Source organism: Biomphalaria glabrata, chromosome 4, assembly GCF_947242115.1.
Source record: "Biomphalaria glabrata chromosome 4, xgBioGlab47.1, whole genome shotgun sequence".
NCBI lineage: Eukaryota > Metazoa > Mollusca > Gastropoda > Planorbidae > Biomphalaria > Biomphalaria glabrata.
In genome coordinates this window covers 42,635,808-42,650,818 of record NC_074714.1, presented here as the reverse complement: position 1 = coordinate 42,650,818, position 15,011 = coordinate 42,635,808, and the positions used below count along the sequence as shown (strand labels likewise).

The following is a 15,011-nucleotide window of genomic DNA, read 5'->3' as shown; positions in this document are numbered from 1 at the left end:
CGATTCCAATCAAGTGCCTGCCTTGCAACATTGGTAGCTGGTTTTCGCAGGCTGTGTCCTATCCAGCTCCACTTTTGCTTTTTGATATCTTGGGCTTTTGTCTTATATCACAGCCACAAAAAGAAACCAGCCAATGTTTCTTCTCATCTGAATTAAAAGGATAAACTTGGCAGTAAATTTAGAGACAAAAGAAAGAACTCTCTAAAGAATAAGCAGCTTCTTGATGGAATGAATGTTCCAGATAATCAACGAGGCACACCTGAACCCTAACCTTAGTCATGTAGATCAGTGAAAGAAAGTAGTGATATGTACATAGTGGATCATTTAGTTTGCATAGGTATCTAGTTCATTGGGATAGTCTTATTGTGTCTTTGTATCAAATGGTCGGACAAAGAAGCAATTTACTATCTACTAGAAGGAATTTATAAGAAGTAGATTTTGTTTTGCTTTTTTTTTTTGTCCATATTTTAAAAAATCATTTCTTTGAATTTAGTATCACCCCATCCTGTAAGGTACACACATGACCAAGACCATAAAACATTGAATATTGATGTAACATTGACAGTGTTGTGATCTGCATTGTTGTGTTCTGTTATCTAGAATATTTGCTTGGTTCTGGGCATTGCTTCAGGTTCTCATTAAAATTCCTTATTGATTTGATTTGTTTCTATTCACCTTGTTTTGTGTTACCTAGCAACAGCATTTCTAAATGTGGGTCTCACTGGTCAATGAAGTCTTCTTTAATAGAAAGCATCAATATTCAGTTATGGGCTTCATTTTCTTTACATTTCTTCGTGTATAAATGCATAGAGCTTAGTTATTTAGTTTTCTTTAGAAACTGTAATTATGTTCATATATAGTGGTTCTATAGTTTGGGTCCCTTGTTAATTTCTGAACTTTTTTTTTTAAATCAAAGCAACATCATCTAAACATTTTTACTGGGGTTTTTTTTGGTAAAAGGGGAAAAAAAAATAGATGATATATTTTTTTGAGTCAAAAGTGGATTCTTCAGGACTTGGTCCAAATATGACATTCACTTGGATCATGTTCTGAAACTCTCCACTGGGAGTGGGCAAGAGAGACAACTCCCCAAGCTGTTGACACCACAGGGAGAAAAAAGTGGAGTCTCTTATCCAGCTCATTATTGGCTGATCTGTTGGAATCTTTTTATTTGAGTCTGTGCCTGTGTATGTGAGGGGCGGGGGGAGGGGAGGATAAAGAGGGGAGGAGGGGTGTGCTTATTTTTAGATTTCTTCATTTCTGGTGCTTAAGTTTTGTGTGTGGGAGTTTGTGATGTTGCTGTGTTGATGGCAGTTTCTGTCATATCCATTAAACTTGTGTCCAGTGTTGACTTTCAAGTCTCAAATGTCTGTTGATGAGCTTACAATACTCTATGTTTGAACTGACTGTGTTCTTCAAGGAGACTGGAGAATTGGGAGGAATATTTTGTTCTGTGACTGTTGCTAGCTCCTCAATAAATTCTATTGTGTCATAGGCTTGAACATTTAGTTTTGTTAATTTTAATGTGGTCTTTTCTGACATCTCAACAAAGTTTGTCATGTCACTTCCTGGTCAACTTGTGCTCTGATTTCCCCATGTCCACTAATTTCCCCTTGTCCACTCATTTTACTGTTACACTCATTTCCACATATCCATTCCATTTCATTTCTCCATTGATTTCCCCATGTCTACTCATTTCCACAAGGCTACTCATTTCCACATGGCCACTCATTTCCACATGGCCACTCATTTCCACATGTCCACTCATTTCCACATGTCCACTCATTTCCACATGTCCACTCATTTCCACATGGCCACTCATTTTCACATGGCCACTCATTTCCACATGGCCACTCATTTCCAGATGGCCACTCCACTTCCTTACTTTATAATGACTAGTATTAGTCACAAGACATTTGTATGAAGTCTAATATATCCAAAAACGTAAAGATCTATTTGTAGTTAGAGTTGATACTTGTATCTAGCTAGGTTTTTCTGTGTCCACTAATCAATGGTCAAAATGTAAGCAGCTGAAATCCAGCAGCTTTTAAAATAGTTTACAATAGTTGAAGTAGAAAGAAAACAATGTCAACAACAGTTGTCTATGCATGTCACAGCAAACAATGTCAACAACAGTTGTCTATGCATGTCACAGCAAACAATGTAAACAACAGTTGTCTATGCAGGCCACAGCAAACAATGTAAACAACAGTTGTCTATGCAGGCCACATCAAACAATGTAAACAACAGTTGTCTATGCATGTCACAGCAAACAATGTCAACAACAGTTGTCTATGCAGGCCACAGCAAACAATGTAAACAACAGTTGTCTATGCAGGCCACAGCAAACAATGTAAACAACAGTTGTCTATGCAGGCCACAGCAAACAATGTCAACAACAGTTTTCTATGCAGGCCACAGCAAACAATGTAAACAACAGTTGTCTATGCAGGCCACAGCAAACAATGTCAACAACAGTTGTCTATGCAGGCCACAGCAAACAATGTAAACAACAGTTGTCTATGCAGGCCACAGCAAACAATGTCAACAACAGTTGTCTATGCAGGCCACAGCAAACAATGTAAACAACAGTTGTCTATGCAGGCCACAGCAAACAATGTCAACAACAGTTGTCTATGCAGGCCACAGCAAACAATGTAAACAACAGTTGTCTATGCAGGCCACAGCAAACAATGTAAACAACAGTTGTCTAGACATGCAGGCCACAGCAAACAATGTTCATTCTTAGATTAAAATAACATAATCTGGATGATTGTGATATATAGAAGGAAATTGCAAATACAAATTAATTAAATACTTTTATGTGTGTACAATTTATCAAATATTGTGCCTTTTTTTTTCTAGAATGAAGTTGCCGCAGCCCTTGCTGAATCTGGCTTCCCTATTTATGCTTGGAAAGGGGAGACAGAGGAGGACTTCTGGTGGTGTATAGATAAGTGCATCAATGCTGAAGGATGGCAGCCCAACATGGTAATACTTCCTGAAATCAGATTCTCATTTTTGTTTTTTTACTATCTAGACATTGACTTAAGTTTTAAGATTTGTGTTTGTTTGAGTAGAATGTTCAATGGTATTCTGAGAACAAAAGAAAACATTTCTTGGAGCTCTTCTTATGGGTATGGTGGCTGAGTGGTAAAGCACTTGGCTTTTGATCCAAGGTTCAGAGACTGGGATTTTGAATTAGGCATTTTTAGGATCCACCTGAGTCAAAGCAAAGCTAATGGAAACCTGACAAAACCATTAGTCGGGTTAAATAAATGAGGTTGGTCATTGTGTAGACCACATGACACCTGTTAACCATCGACCTTAGAAACAGATCACAATCTCTGAAAGGGGTATCACACTTTTTTTTCCTCTCATTTTAATGTTTAACTCATTCTGCTCTAATGTTAGGTCTCAATGGTCTGTGGAGTAATATAGAAAAGAGACATAGAAAAAGATTGTATTAAAAAAGAAATAATGAATCCCTAGTAGTCTCTAGCTAACTTTTGAGATAAGTTTCTCAATGTTTTGTCTTTGGTTGAGCTGACACCAGTTAATTTAATCAGTTGATGTCTTCTGCTACACTCATCAAAGGGGAATAATAAAAGCTTGCCTGAATGTTATCTTCCTTGTGTCAACAGTCTGATGACGTCATTAATAACTGTGACACTTATTTGTAAGCCATGGGACCAACACAGACACATAGTCATACACACACACACATCTGAGCGCTAGAGTCATCTCATCTTGTGCTGTCATCTATCTTTAATCCTCATGGGAGTTGACAGGAAGTAGAGCCGTGCCATATTTCCTATCAGAAGATTAAACTTTAAATTATGACAGGCTTGAGATTTCGGGTGTCTCTAAAGATAATTTCTGCACATCATGGTCTTGAGAAATCTACGTCAATTTTTTAAAAATTATTATAGCGTTTCCTGTTAAAACCAAAAAAAAAAAAAAAAAAGGAATTCGTATGGATCAGTGTTTCTCAATTTTGTTTTTCGCAGGACCTTTTTGAGGCTTTTTCTTTCCAAGTACATTTCTCTCCCTATCAGCAATGTATACTCACTCTTCTTCATTGCCACTGATCCTCCCAATCAGATTTACATCAACGAGTAGACATCCCCCTGGTGGAGAAGAAGTTTTAGACCCATTTTCTAATTTGGCTGCACTCTAGTAGACCAATGAAATAACAAAATTTAATCTTATAATATGCTATTTGATGGATGAGGTGGCTTAGTAGTTTGCAGAGCTGTGGATTATGGTCCCTTTGAAGACAGTAGAATTTTAAAGTACATTATAACCCCTGAGTTAGCAGAGCCTCCAATGGATACTTGGCCTCAGTTTGGGAATAGAGAGACATTGAATCAGACTGTTAACAGCATAACGCTCTCATAATCCATTGTCTCAGAAGTGGGTGATCTGAATGTTCTTTTCTGAAACTGCACAGTGAGTAAGAGAAACAATTGTTGTTTAAAACTGTTTCTGCCTCTGCTTCTATTTAAACCATGCTGTTGACACATTCCTGGCCGGTGAGCTTGTAAAGATCTTACTACATTTCTGAATTGATTTGAAACACAAGCCTGCTGCTTCTCTTACCATGTGAGAAATGTCTTTATGAAATGTGTTCAGTTTGATCTATTTTGATCATGGTTTTAAAAGTTGTTTAAGGAAAACTTGAATGCCATTCAGCAAGGTCTGGGTTTTTTTTTCTCCTTTGGTGGTTATTTAAACTCAACTTTAAATATTCACGGATGTGCATCATTCAGTTATAGATGTAGTTGTCAAAAGCATTCATTGGATAATGTCATGACATTAAAACCTCCCCCTCCTCTTTGTAGCATATTAATCTTCAGAATCGAAGGGAGATTGTCATTAAAAATAAAAATAAACTTCATAGAATGCTAAATGCTGCTGGTAAAGTCATTGGCAAAAAAACAAAACCCATTAGGGCAGCTGTTTGAGACAAACATTCATAAGAAGGCTAAAAAAATCTAAGAAATAAAAAATCACCCTTAGGGTCAGGATTTTGTGATTTTACCATCACAAAAGAGATACTAGACACCAGTAGCATAGACAGACAGACACAAAAACTCTTTTGTTGCCCTGGTATTAAATTCAATTAAACCATCTGTTATAAACATTTCATATGTAAATTTTGAGTGAGTCTGTGGTGTGAATGTATATTTTGGTTTTCTATAGTTATAATGTTTGTTATGATGTGATGCACAAATTGTAAGACAAATTTCCTTATGGATAATAAAGATTATCATAATTATTATTTATTATTATTATATTATATTAAGTGATGGTCTTTCATTCTGGAACAGATACTTGATGATGGAGGTGATGCGACCCACTGGCTCCTGAAGAAGTATCCTGCCATGTTCAACATGGTGAAGGGGATTGTAGAGGAGAGTGTGACCGGTGTCCACCGATTGTACCAGCTCTCAAAGTCTGGGAAACTTACAGTGCCTGCAATGAATGTCAACGACTCTGTTACCAAGGTTACCAATCCTGTTCAATGATCAAGTGACTTAATTGTAAAGAAATTTAATAAAATATATTTAAACTTCAAGTTCCTCCATTAATTGAGTCATGGATATGATTTTTGTTTTTCAGACCAAATTTGACAATCTTTACAGCTGTAGAGAATCTATCCTTGATGCGTAAGACTTGTTTTTTTTTTTTTTTTGTTAAATATTTTTTAATGCTATTGTTAAAACTATGATTTTTTTAATTACTTTAGCTTATTAAATATATATATACTGCTGAGATTTGGTAGTATAGTCATTGTTGTTGTTTTTTTTTCAGTCTAAAGAGAACAACAGATGTAATGTTTGGTGGAAAGCAAGTTTTGATATGTGGATATGGCGAGGTCAGGATCACCTTACTTAATATTAGATGGATTTTTAAAATTTTTTTTTTTGTAGCAAGCAAAAATGTAATTGATTTAACTTTTGATTGACTTTTGATTGAAAAAGTTGATTGATGTTATAACATGATCAATTGCATGTTAATTTACTCTTGGGTTTTAAAATGTTGCATTTCTGTTTCAGGTTGGGAAAGGTTGCAGTCAGGCATTGAAAGGCCTTGGGGCTATTGTCAGTGTGACAGAAATAGATCCTATCTGTGCTCTGCAGGCATGGTCAGTTCAAGCTATGACTTCATCTTGTCTTGCATGTTAAATAGTATCGAATATGCTCGGACAACTGAAGTGTAATGCTTAGTATATTTGTTGTGAGCCCAAGGGAAAAAGAATATGGTAGAAACTTCCATAAATTTTAGATGATCCAGTATTTTAAAAGAAAATATACTCTGACCTGTACAAAATTTATATTTTTGTTGTTTAAGTTTGTTTCCAAATGATGTGTAATGGCTTGCTAAGTGTATGTGAGTTAGGGAATGACATTATCTGAGAGTTCATAAGTTTTCTTCTTCTTCGTTCTCATTTTTATGTTGGAGTGTTCAGATGACTAGTCCAATATATGAGATGAACTGTTGGAGCATTCAGTTGACCAATATACGAGATGAACTGTTGGAGCGTTCTGATGACTAGACCAGTATATGAGACGAACTGCGCAGTGGTTTCCAAATCAGGGAGCTCTCATTATAGTTTTCTTTCTATTGGGATGCTTTGGGGCCAGTGTCATGTACGGGCCTCTTAGTAAAGAGAGCAGTTTTGAAGGACATGGTCAGCATTCTCTAATAACACTCCACATGGGCAGATTCCACTGGTTCCAGTTTTGAGCTTCAAGTACATCTGTTGTCTCATTCTGTTGTGTCCTGTCCTGAGTTGAAAGATTAGACGTTGATCTTATCAGGATACCTTACAAGTTCATAAGGTTAATTTTGACTGTATTTTAACCAAAGCCTGCTACACACATTGAGCAGTTTACATTTAACAAAATGTATATTAGACTTAAAGAAGATACAGATGGATGGGGCAAATAAATTTAACTTTGATTTTTTTGAAGAAAAACAAAACAGCTGATAGAGACTATTTTATGTTGTCTTATCATTTATAGAGCTACAAATATTTTCCTCTAGTTTGAATGAAATAAAGAGATGAAAGTAAATTTTAGGTTAAAATTTTTTGTTGAGTAAAATCAGCATAGATGAGATAATCTATCGCACTTTTCATTTCAGCATGGATGGTTTCCGTGTGGTCAAGTTGGATGAAGTGGTCAGAAACTGTGACGTCTTAATTACCTGCACTGGCAACAAGAACGTTGTGACTCGAAGTCACTTGGACAGATTGAAAAATGGCTGCATTGTGTGCAACATGGGTCACTCTAACACAGAGATAGATGTGGTCAGTAAAACTATTGTTTTATTTTTCTTGTACTGCTTACAGACTCTTTCTCTCAGAAATTCAAAGCTGTTTTATTTTTAAGTAATTTAAGCCTTCTTTATTGATTGTAGGTTGGCTAGGATTTTAAAAGCAATATTATATAGAACTAACTTAGCTTTGTTCACCTATTCATTTGGACAGTGATCTAGCCTACCTTACTATGTACTGGGCTATCTCATGAAATGGAGCTCTGAGCTACTTAATTAAATGTTCACCTTGCCTAGTGTATTTAATAGTGATTTAGATTAGGCTATTTTATTAAGTGGTGACCATTCCTTGCAAACTCGGAATTTCAAGTTAAAATTGGTTCATCTCTGAAAGAAAAAAAAAATCGGTGGCGTGGTGGCTAAGTAATTAAGTAATTAGCTTCCAAACCAATCTCTTCAGGTTTGAATCTTGGTGGCAACTGGGATTTTTAGGACTTTTTAACGAGTACCTGACATTATTTGGGTAAAGTAAAGGTGGTTGGTCAGGGTTAGGGTTATTATTTTCCATGTTAACCGTCTACCATAGAAACAGATGACCTATAAATTATCTGCCCTATTAAATGGTACTTGCCTTTTAATAATAAATTTGGTTTAAATTCTTGTAACACTTCAATTGAGCCTACTTATTTCAAGTGGCACCTAACTGTACATTTGTAATCATTTCAATATGATTTGCTTTTCTTCTCTAGGCTAGTTTAAGAACACCTGAATTGACCTGGGAGAAAGTCAGATCACAGGTCGACCACATCATCTGGCCAGATGGCAAGAGGATTATCTTGTTGGCTGAGGTGAGCCTAGATGTCCTAACTCTAAAGATACATTAATTTCAAGATATCTTTTTCTTTCTACTTTATAAGAAAGTCTTGATTATTGCCATTCCTCTTATTCCAAATACTTCTGTCTTAATAGAACTGAATCTTCTGTGATCTGTGGTATCTCCTATTAATTGATGCCCTGTTATCCCCAGTTCCTTTTAGTTAATTGTAACTCTTCTGTTGTTTAGAAAAATGATTTGAATAAACTGTTGATGAAAATATTGTATGTGTGTGTTTCAGGGTCGCTTGGTGAACTTGAGCTGTTCATCTGTACCTTCCTTTGTTGTGTCTATAACAGCTACTACACAGGTAGGCCTACATAGACAAGATTGTCACTGCTGGACCCTTGGGGTCAATAAAGCAAATGTTTTGGAAACATATTTCTTTTTAGATTTCCCTTACCCTACTCTAGAATTTTAAAAATATACTTTTCATAAGATTATTTTATATTTTAATAACTTTAGATGAGTCATCTTTTTTTTAAGCTTTTCTTCAAACTAATCTTTTTAGGGAAATCTATTTTTGGGTGGTTTCTTCACATAGTTCATCCCTCCATCCTGGCTTTCCCATCCCAGAGGTTGAAACATGACATGCTGCTTAAAACAGAAACAAATCCTTGCCATACTTCCTTGACCTGGACAAGCCACCTTGTTTGTCGTCATTGTTTGTCTAGTTTTCATTATTTGTGCTGTGTAACAGAGAACGGGAAGTGTGTTTTTTTTGTTTTTTTTTATATTGGCTATCAACCTGAATAGCAGAATAACCCGAATGTTGACTAAAACAAGCGTTTACAAAATGTAGTCTGCACTATATCCTAAATGTTTAAAGCATGTGTGACTTGTGTTTCTAGGCATTGGCTCTGATTGAACTGTTCAATGCACCTGCTGGACGTTACAAGCAAGATGTTTACCTTCTGCCTAAAAAAATGGGTGTGTAAACCTACGTTGTGTTTTTCTTTTAGTTAACTAATGACTGTTTCTGTTAGATACTACTTTTTCTTTTCCTTCAGTTATAACTTTCCATTAGATGATTTATATACGTTTTTCTCATTAGTTTAGTTTAGAAGAAAATAATAGAAGAAAAACAAACAATATGTGTTGCAATAGTTTAAACTTAAGTAGGGTGGAGTTAGTAAACATTAACACAAAATTAAATGCCTTTTTTTAAAAATTAATTTTCAGCGGCCACCAAAAGGGGAAAAGATGCTATTAGTTTTGTGTGTGGCCTGTCTGTCTGTCCTTCCGTCCCGTTTATATCTCAGAAACTAGAAGAGAAAATGAAAATCAAACATCATATTATTTTAGATCATTCAAAGTTCTGATGCAACTGCTACTTTTCTCTTTTCTGAAAGTGAACCATCTAATTTTTAAAATTATATTTGCAAGCAGATTTTTCACAAAATTACACCACTTTTCAATGAAAAACTTCAGGGGAGGTAACTTTTTAAAAAAAAAGGTCATGACTTCTTCATTAATAACTCAAGCTTCATTCATAGATTTGCGCATTAGTACAAAAAAAATTGCATCTAAGGTCACAATGGTAAAAGTCAATGGTTCATTATGAAATATATTTTCCATTTATTAACTAACTCATTGAATAGAATACTGATTCAAATGTTGTTTTGAAAAAGAATTTTGATACGAACTTCATTTTAGTTACAAGTTTAAAAAATAATGAACTACTTTTATAGCGCGCAGTTTTGACATATCCTCATTATAGGGGCTTACACTTGACAGTCTAAATAAGACTAAATAGAGCCTAGATCTAGATATATTTATCATAAATGTATTAATAATTTGAAAAAAATGTTAATTATTGAGGCAATAACTTCTGACAGCTTAGGGGTGCAGATTTATTTATTATGTAAACAATAGTATCACATTAAAAAATGAATCGGATATGAACAGCATAGTACACAAGTACATTAGTAACAAAAGGCCTACTATTCATGATCATAATATTGGCCTAGGCTCTAGTTCTTGATCTAGACTTAGATCTTGAATCTAGATTTAGATCTAAAACTAGGTCTAGATCTAGCTAGATCTATGTCTAGTTTGTATGACAAATGGCAATGGAGATATTAAGGTTTTTTTTGCGGAATGTCTGGTCCAAGTAGACCTACTCCAGTCTTTCAAGTCTTTTCTAGCTAGCTCACTACCTACCTCAAATAGGTCAAGAATCTTTTTTTTTTTTCGTGTTGCCAATTTATCTAATTTTGTAAGAAGAGTAAATCTTTTTTAGTTTCTCTTTATAACATGTTACATGTCATTAACTTTGATTGTATGGATAAGGTTAATTATTATTATTTTAAAAAATATAAAGTGGACGCTAAATAAACATATGGAGATGCTGTGGCTGAGTGGTAAAGCACTTTTAACCAGAAGTTCCATGTTTGAATCCTGGTGAAGACTTTAGGTAGACCACTTTGGGGGGCCAATTTTCAGTTTGTGTTTCCACACAGTCTTTGTAACCTTGTTTTATTTCTTTTAAATAGCATTTTCTTTAGTGCAGTGCCTCTTCAAGTCTATCTCAAAAGTGCTGTAGTCATTTTTTTTTTGACCAGTGGAAAAGCATTCTTCAATGTTTCTATGTTTCAGAGCTCATTGTTCTAGTCCTTCCCTCTTCTTACCACTTGAAATTGATGCCTGTTCATTCACGTTGAGAGATCCTTTAAAAGATGTTCTTTTTTTGTTTCATTTTCTATTCTATAGATGAGTATGTAGCCAGTCTCCACCTGCCCACATTTGATGCCCACCTGACAGAGCTAACAGATGACCAGGCCAAATATCTAGGTCTGAATAAAGCTGGACCATTCAAACCAAACTATTACAGGTAAGGCCACCGAATTCACAAGTTAATTATAATTTTTAATGTGTTTATATCAGTTCTCTATTGAATTGCTTTTATTTAGCCATATTTTTACTTTTTGATGAGCCCTGTCTGTTTGGTAGGCAAGTCCTTCTTGCCTCTTAGCCTGAGTTTACAGTTTTGTATGTGCTGATATTTGTTTTAAATTTGTCTGTTAAAACATTGCTGTCATGTTTCTTTTTTTCTGTCCTCCTCAGATATTAATGCAAGTATTTAGGTAGAGTTGTAGGTCACCAAGATGTCATGCCTTGTTCTCTCCTACCATTCCATCTACTTGTCCCAGACATCTTCAACATCATCAAGCAACGTTCAAAACAAACATGCTGTAGATGCCATTCTAAACAATGTTTATGTAAGACCTCATTGTAGAACTTTTACACATTTTTTTTTTCTTCCATTTTTCAGAAAATGTGAAATCTTTGCAAACTGTTTTAATGGTATAGTGTGATTGACTGAAAATATAATTATTTTTATTTTTTATGTATTTGTGATATAAGTAATAAAAATAGTCTTTAGATTTTGCATACAAATATGATTGTCATTGTGTAAGATAATGTCATGTGCTATGACTTGGCAGACATTGCCATGTAGAGAGGGGAGAGGAATTCATGAAACTTGTTGGACAAAGCATTTACAAATCAACTGTTTATACAATTGTTATATTTTGTAGTTATGACTTATTCTATTCTGCCCAGAGAAGTGGACATTGCACAAAGCTGTAAGCAGGGCAGCACACACTGCTTATGTAGCACTTGTAGATTTAGTTCCTGGACACGGCTTAGGTTGTAATCTTTTATTTCTGAGCGAAATGGATTGAATAAAATTGACCATCCCAAGTTTTTCCTTTTTGTTCCACTCTATCCTTGGAATGACTGTGAATGTCCTAGAATGTGTGACATGGTATCCTGAGTAAGGTTGTGCTTATAATGAACTTTTTGGGAACATTTCACCTTTAGTTCATCCATGAGTTAGCTTTCTAGAGTTTAAGTTTAATGGCCAGTCCAGAACATGTCCCACTACTGTCACCTCTGTTTTGGTTTGCAAGGTATTCTGATATGTTTGACTGGAAATGTCAAGTTTGTAATGGATTTGGTTGTTCTGTAGTTTAAGTAAATGAAATGAAGGGAAACACAAATCATACAATCATGTATTTAAGTGAACTAGAAAATATCTATATATAATTTCTATGAGTGTTTGTGCAGTATTGTGATGATGGCCTGCAGAGCACTGCATGAATCTAATTTGTAGTGCTACTCAATAACAGTTGTGAATCATTTTTCTTGCATCTTAATGCATTTTTAATATCCAATGTTAGTTTCTCCTCAGGTAATAATTAGGAATTAAAACTTTTTTTTTTCACTCTTGTGGCCAAAATGTCCACAAATTAACTAGATCTAATAAAATTATTTTTAACTAACTTGGTTCAACGTTTCACCTAATAACTCACCTTTAAATGTTTTCACTAGTCTGAAAGCACTAATAACTCACCTTTAAATGTTTTCACTAGTCTGAAAGCAAATGAAATCCCTGCAGAAAGCAAAGCTGTAAATATATCCTTGACTAAAGTTTCATTTCTCTGGGCCATCATTACAAACAAAGAATATGTTTAGTTACAACTGATAGTCTTAGGATTAAACTCAATGTTATCTTTTTGTAGATATTTTAAAGGATATTAGCATACCACATAGTTTGCAGCACTATGGTGTAGAATAAGTAAAAGTTGAAATTGTTACTACTTTATTTTTGTAAAACAAAAAAACAAAAATTGCCAAGTCGTCGTCAGTGTTATCAATTCAACTTTTGTCTCATTGTTTACATTTACTTTTTGACCTAACCATGACTTTTGGGACTTTTGAGTTCCTTTCTGTGGCCATCCAACTGGGCTTGGGGATAAATAGAAACATAGCTCAATAGGAAATAAATATTTTCAGTTACAACAACTTTGACAAGATTCCCTGTGTTCATGTATTCCAATGTGTCTGTGTGTGTCTTCTGATTCTGCCACTCCACTGATGTCTATCTTCCTGTCCATAGATGACACTTTCAGGTAGTTGCTTTGTTTTCTAGGGCAAGTGTTTCTTAGTTTACCATCAATCTAGATTCCCAATAGAAATCTTTTTGTTCTGTTACAGTGTAACCAAGAAATATTCTTTTTTAGATTAATGCCTTTGTTAACCATTTTTTTTTGTTTTGCTATTCAAGAGTTTATATGTACTGTATAATTTGTTGAAGCTGTGTGAGGAAGGAGGGTGTCAATTCATCTTGACTGAGTCTTGGCACACTATCCATCATAGTCTATTTTTTTTTTATGTTTATTCTCTCTTTCATTGTAACAAAGAAATTATTTATATACAATGTATTTTGTGACCTATCCTGAATTGGAAGAGTTCCACTAGAAACCAGAACCTTTGAGATATTTAAACTTATACAGCAAACTGTGTTCCTTTTGATGTCAGTTCTTTTGGTTGGACTGAAACTTTGGATGTAAATATTTGGACGAAAATCATTTGTATGCTTCTAATGTACAGAAAAAGTCAAACTTTACATTTATCTTGAAACACACACAAAAAAAAAACTTACCCTTAAAATAAGTTCAGTGGTTGTCATTCTTTACAATGTGTTAAAGGGAGATTATGATTGTCAGAGAATTAGAACTAAAAGTCACAAGTTGTATTCTTCCATTGCTCTATCAACAATGGCACAGTTATAAAGAGCAATCTGAAGTTGTTGTTTTTCACTCATTGTGTCCTTTGTTTGGCTGAAAATGAAATCTATATTGAAGAGAGATATATCCTTTGTCTGGTGCATGTTTAAATAGAAACTATTGCATTTATTTATTTCCATGAACTAGGATGCTGTGGCCTCAAGACATAGCCACCACTTTATTCTTAGACACACATCCTAACATTAAGTATGACTGAGATCAATCATAAGTCATCTGCTACACTCTCTGCCAATGTGATGCATTAAACATATCACAACATTGATGTAGCCTGTCTTGAAAAGATGGAGTGGTGGTGTTGTGTGTGATCCCAGCTAGCAACAAGTTCTCTTGAGGTGAACTTTGTTTAGGTTTGCACTGTGACTAGATGAGAATGTGAGGGGGGGGGGTCGGATCTGAGGTCATTAGAACTTTTTTTCTTTCATGTCAAACTTTAATAAAGTACATTAGAAATCATATTCTCTGGTGAAGACTGTTTTGTTTTTAATCATAAGTCATCGCCTCCCACAAACTTAGCTGCGCACAATAGACTCTAGATTGACTTATCTCTGGTAATAACAAACTCTTATTGAACTGCATTTAGTGTAAAGAGCGGTTTGGCCTGCTCGGAGCCAATTATCACTTAAAGAATACTCTACGCCTGGCTGGAAACAATACAGTATTTTATAGAACTAGCGCACATAATGACTAGCTGCAACAGAGCTGCTAAAAGGATATCGATCACCGGCGGAAAATGGGTACTTCTGCGCTGGATGTGACAAAGTATGTAGGTCGCAGCCGGGGATCATAAAGCCTCAAACTCGAAGACAAGCCTTATTATTTCCATGTTGTATTAGCAAAAACTTTTGTCACTATCTTGAAGGTTAAAATTTTACACAGATCGGAAACGCACAGCTTTCTTTGAAACAAAACATACATTGGACTGAAGAAGCTAGTACAGGGGAGATGCCAAGTGTGACAGGCCTAAAAAGAAATGACTCAGAGAAGATAATTACAAATAAAAGGGCTAGTTATACTTTCAAGTCTAGATTAACATCGTTTAAATTATATGGGGAAAAAATGAATAGTTTAGACACACATTCACTTGGCATGGCTTGAAATACAACCAGTGATGCTAGGTAGAACCTTGGTTTTTTTTTTTTCGAAGAAAAAGATAAGACTTTTTGTTATTTCAAACAGACATAGAGTATAGCCTACGACCTTCTTATGATATATTCCTGACAAAAATACATTATTTTATTAACGACTTTTGTGTGTGGGGG

At 34.9% G+C, this 15,011-nt stretch overlaps 1 protein-coding gene across 9 annotated transcripts in view; it reads left to right on the top strand.

Annotated features, from left to right (window-relative positions):
* LOC106053828 (S-adenosylhomocysteine hydrolase-like protein 1) overlaps window positions 1–14,207 on the top strand; it is a 112,236-nt gene extending 98,029 nt beyond the window's left edge. For 8 of the 9 annotated variants that reach the window (XM_056026393.1, XM_056026391.1, XM_056026390.1 and 5 more), the window contains 11 exons: window positions 2,866–2,991; window positions 5,334–5,510; window positions 5,626–5,672; window positions 5,818–5,881; window positions 6,063–6,151; window positions 7,153–7,318; window positions 8,034–8,132; window positions 8,400–8,468; window positions 9,010–9,088; window positions 10,871–10,991; window positions 11,225–14,207. In XM_056026393.1, the coding sequence (XP_055882368.1) occupies window positions 2,866–2,991; window positions 5,334–5,510; window positions 5,626–5,672; window positions 5,818–5,881; window positions 6,063–6,151; window positions 7,153–7,318; window positions 8,034–8,132; window positions 8,400–8,468; window positions 9,010–9,088; window positions 10,871–10,991; window positions 11,225–11,231 (1,044 nt within the window). In that variant the 3' untranslated portion in view covers window positions 11,232–14,207. Of the gene's footprint in view, window positions 1–2,865; window positions 2,992–5,333; window positions 5,511–5,625; window positions 5,673–5,817; window positions 5,882–6,062; window positions 6,152–7,152; window positions 7,319–8,033; window positions 8,133–8,399; window positions 8,469–9,009; window positions 9,089–10,870; window positions 10,996–11,224 lie in introns of those variants that run through there. The other variant, XM_013209467.2, reaches the window with a different exon arrangement.
* Window positions 14,208–15,011: the final 804 nt, after the last annotated feature.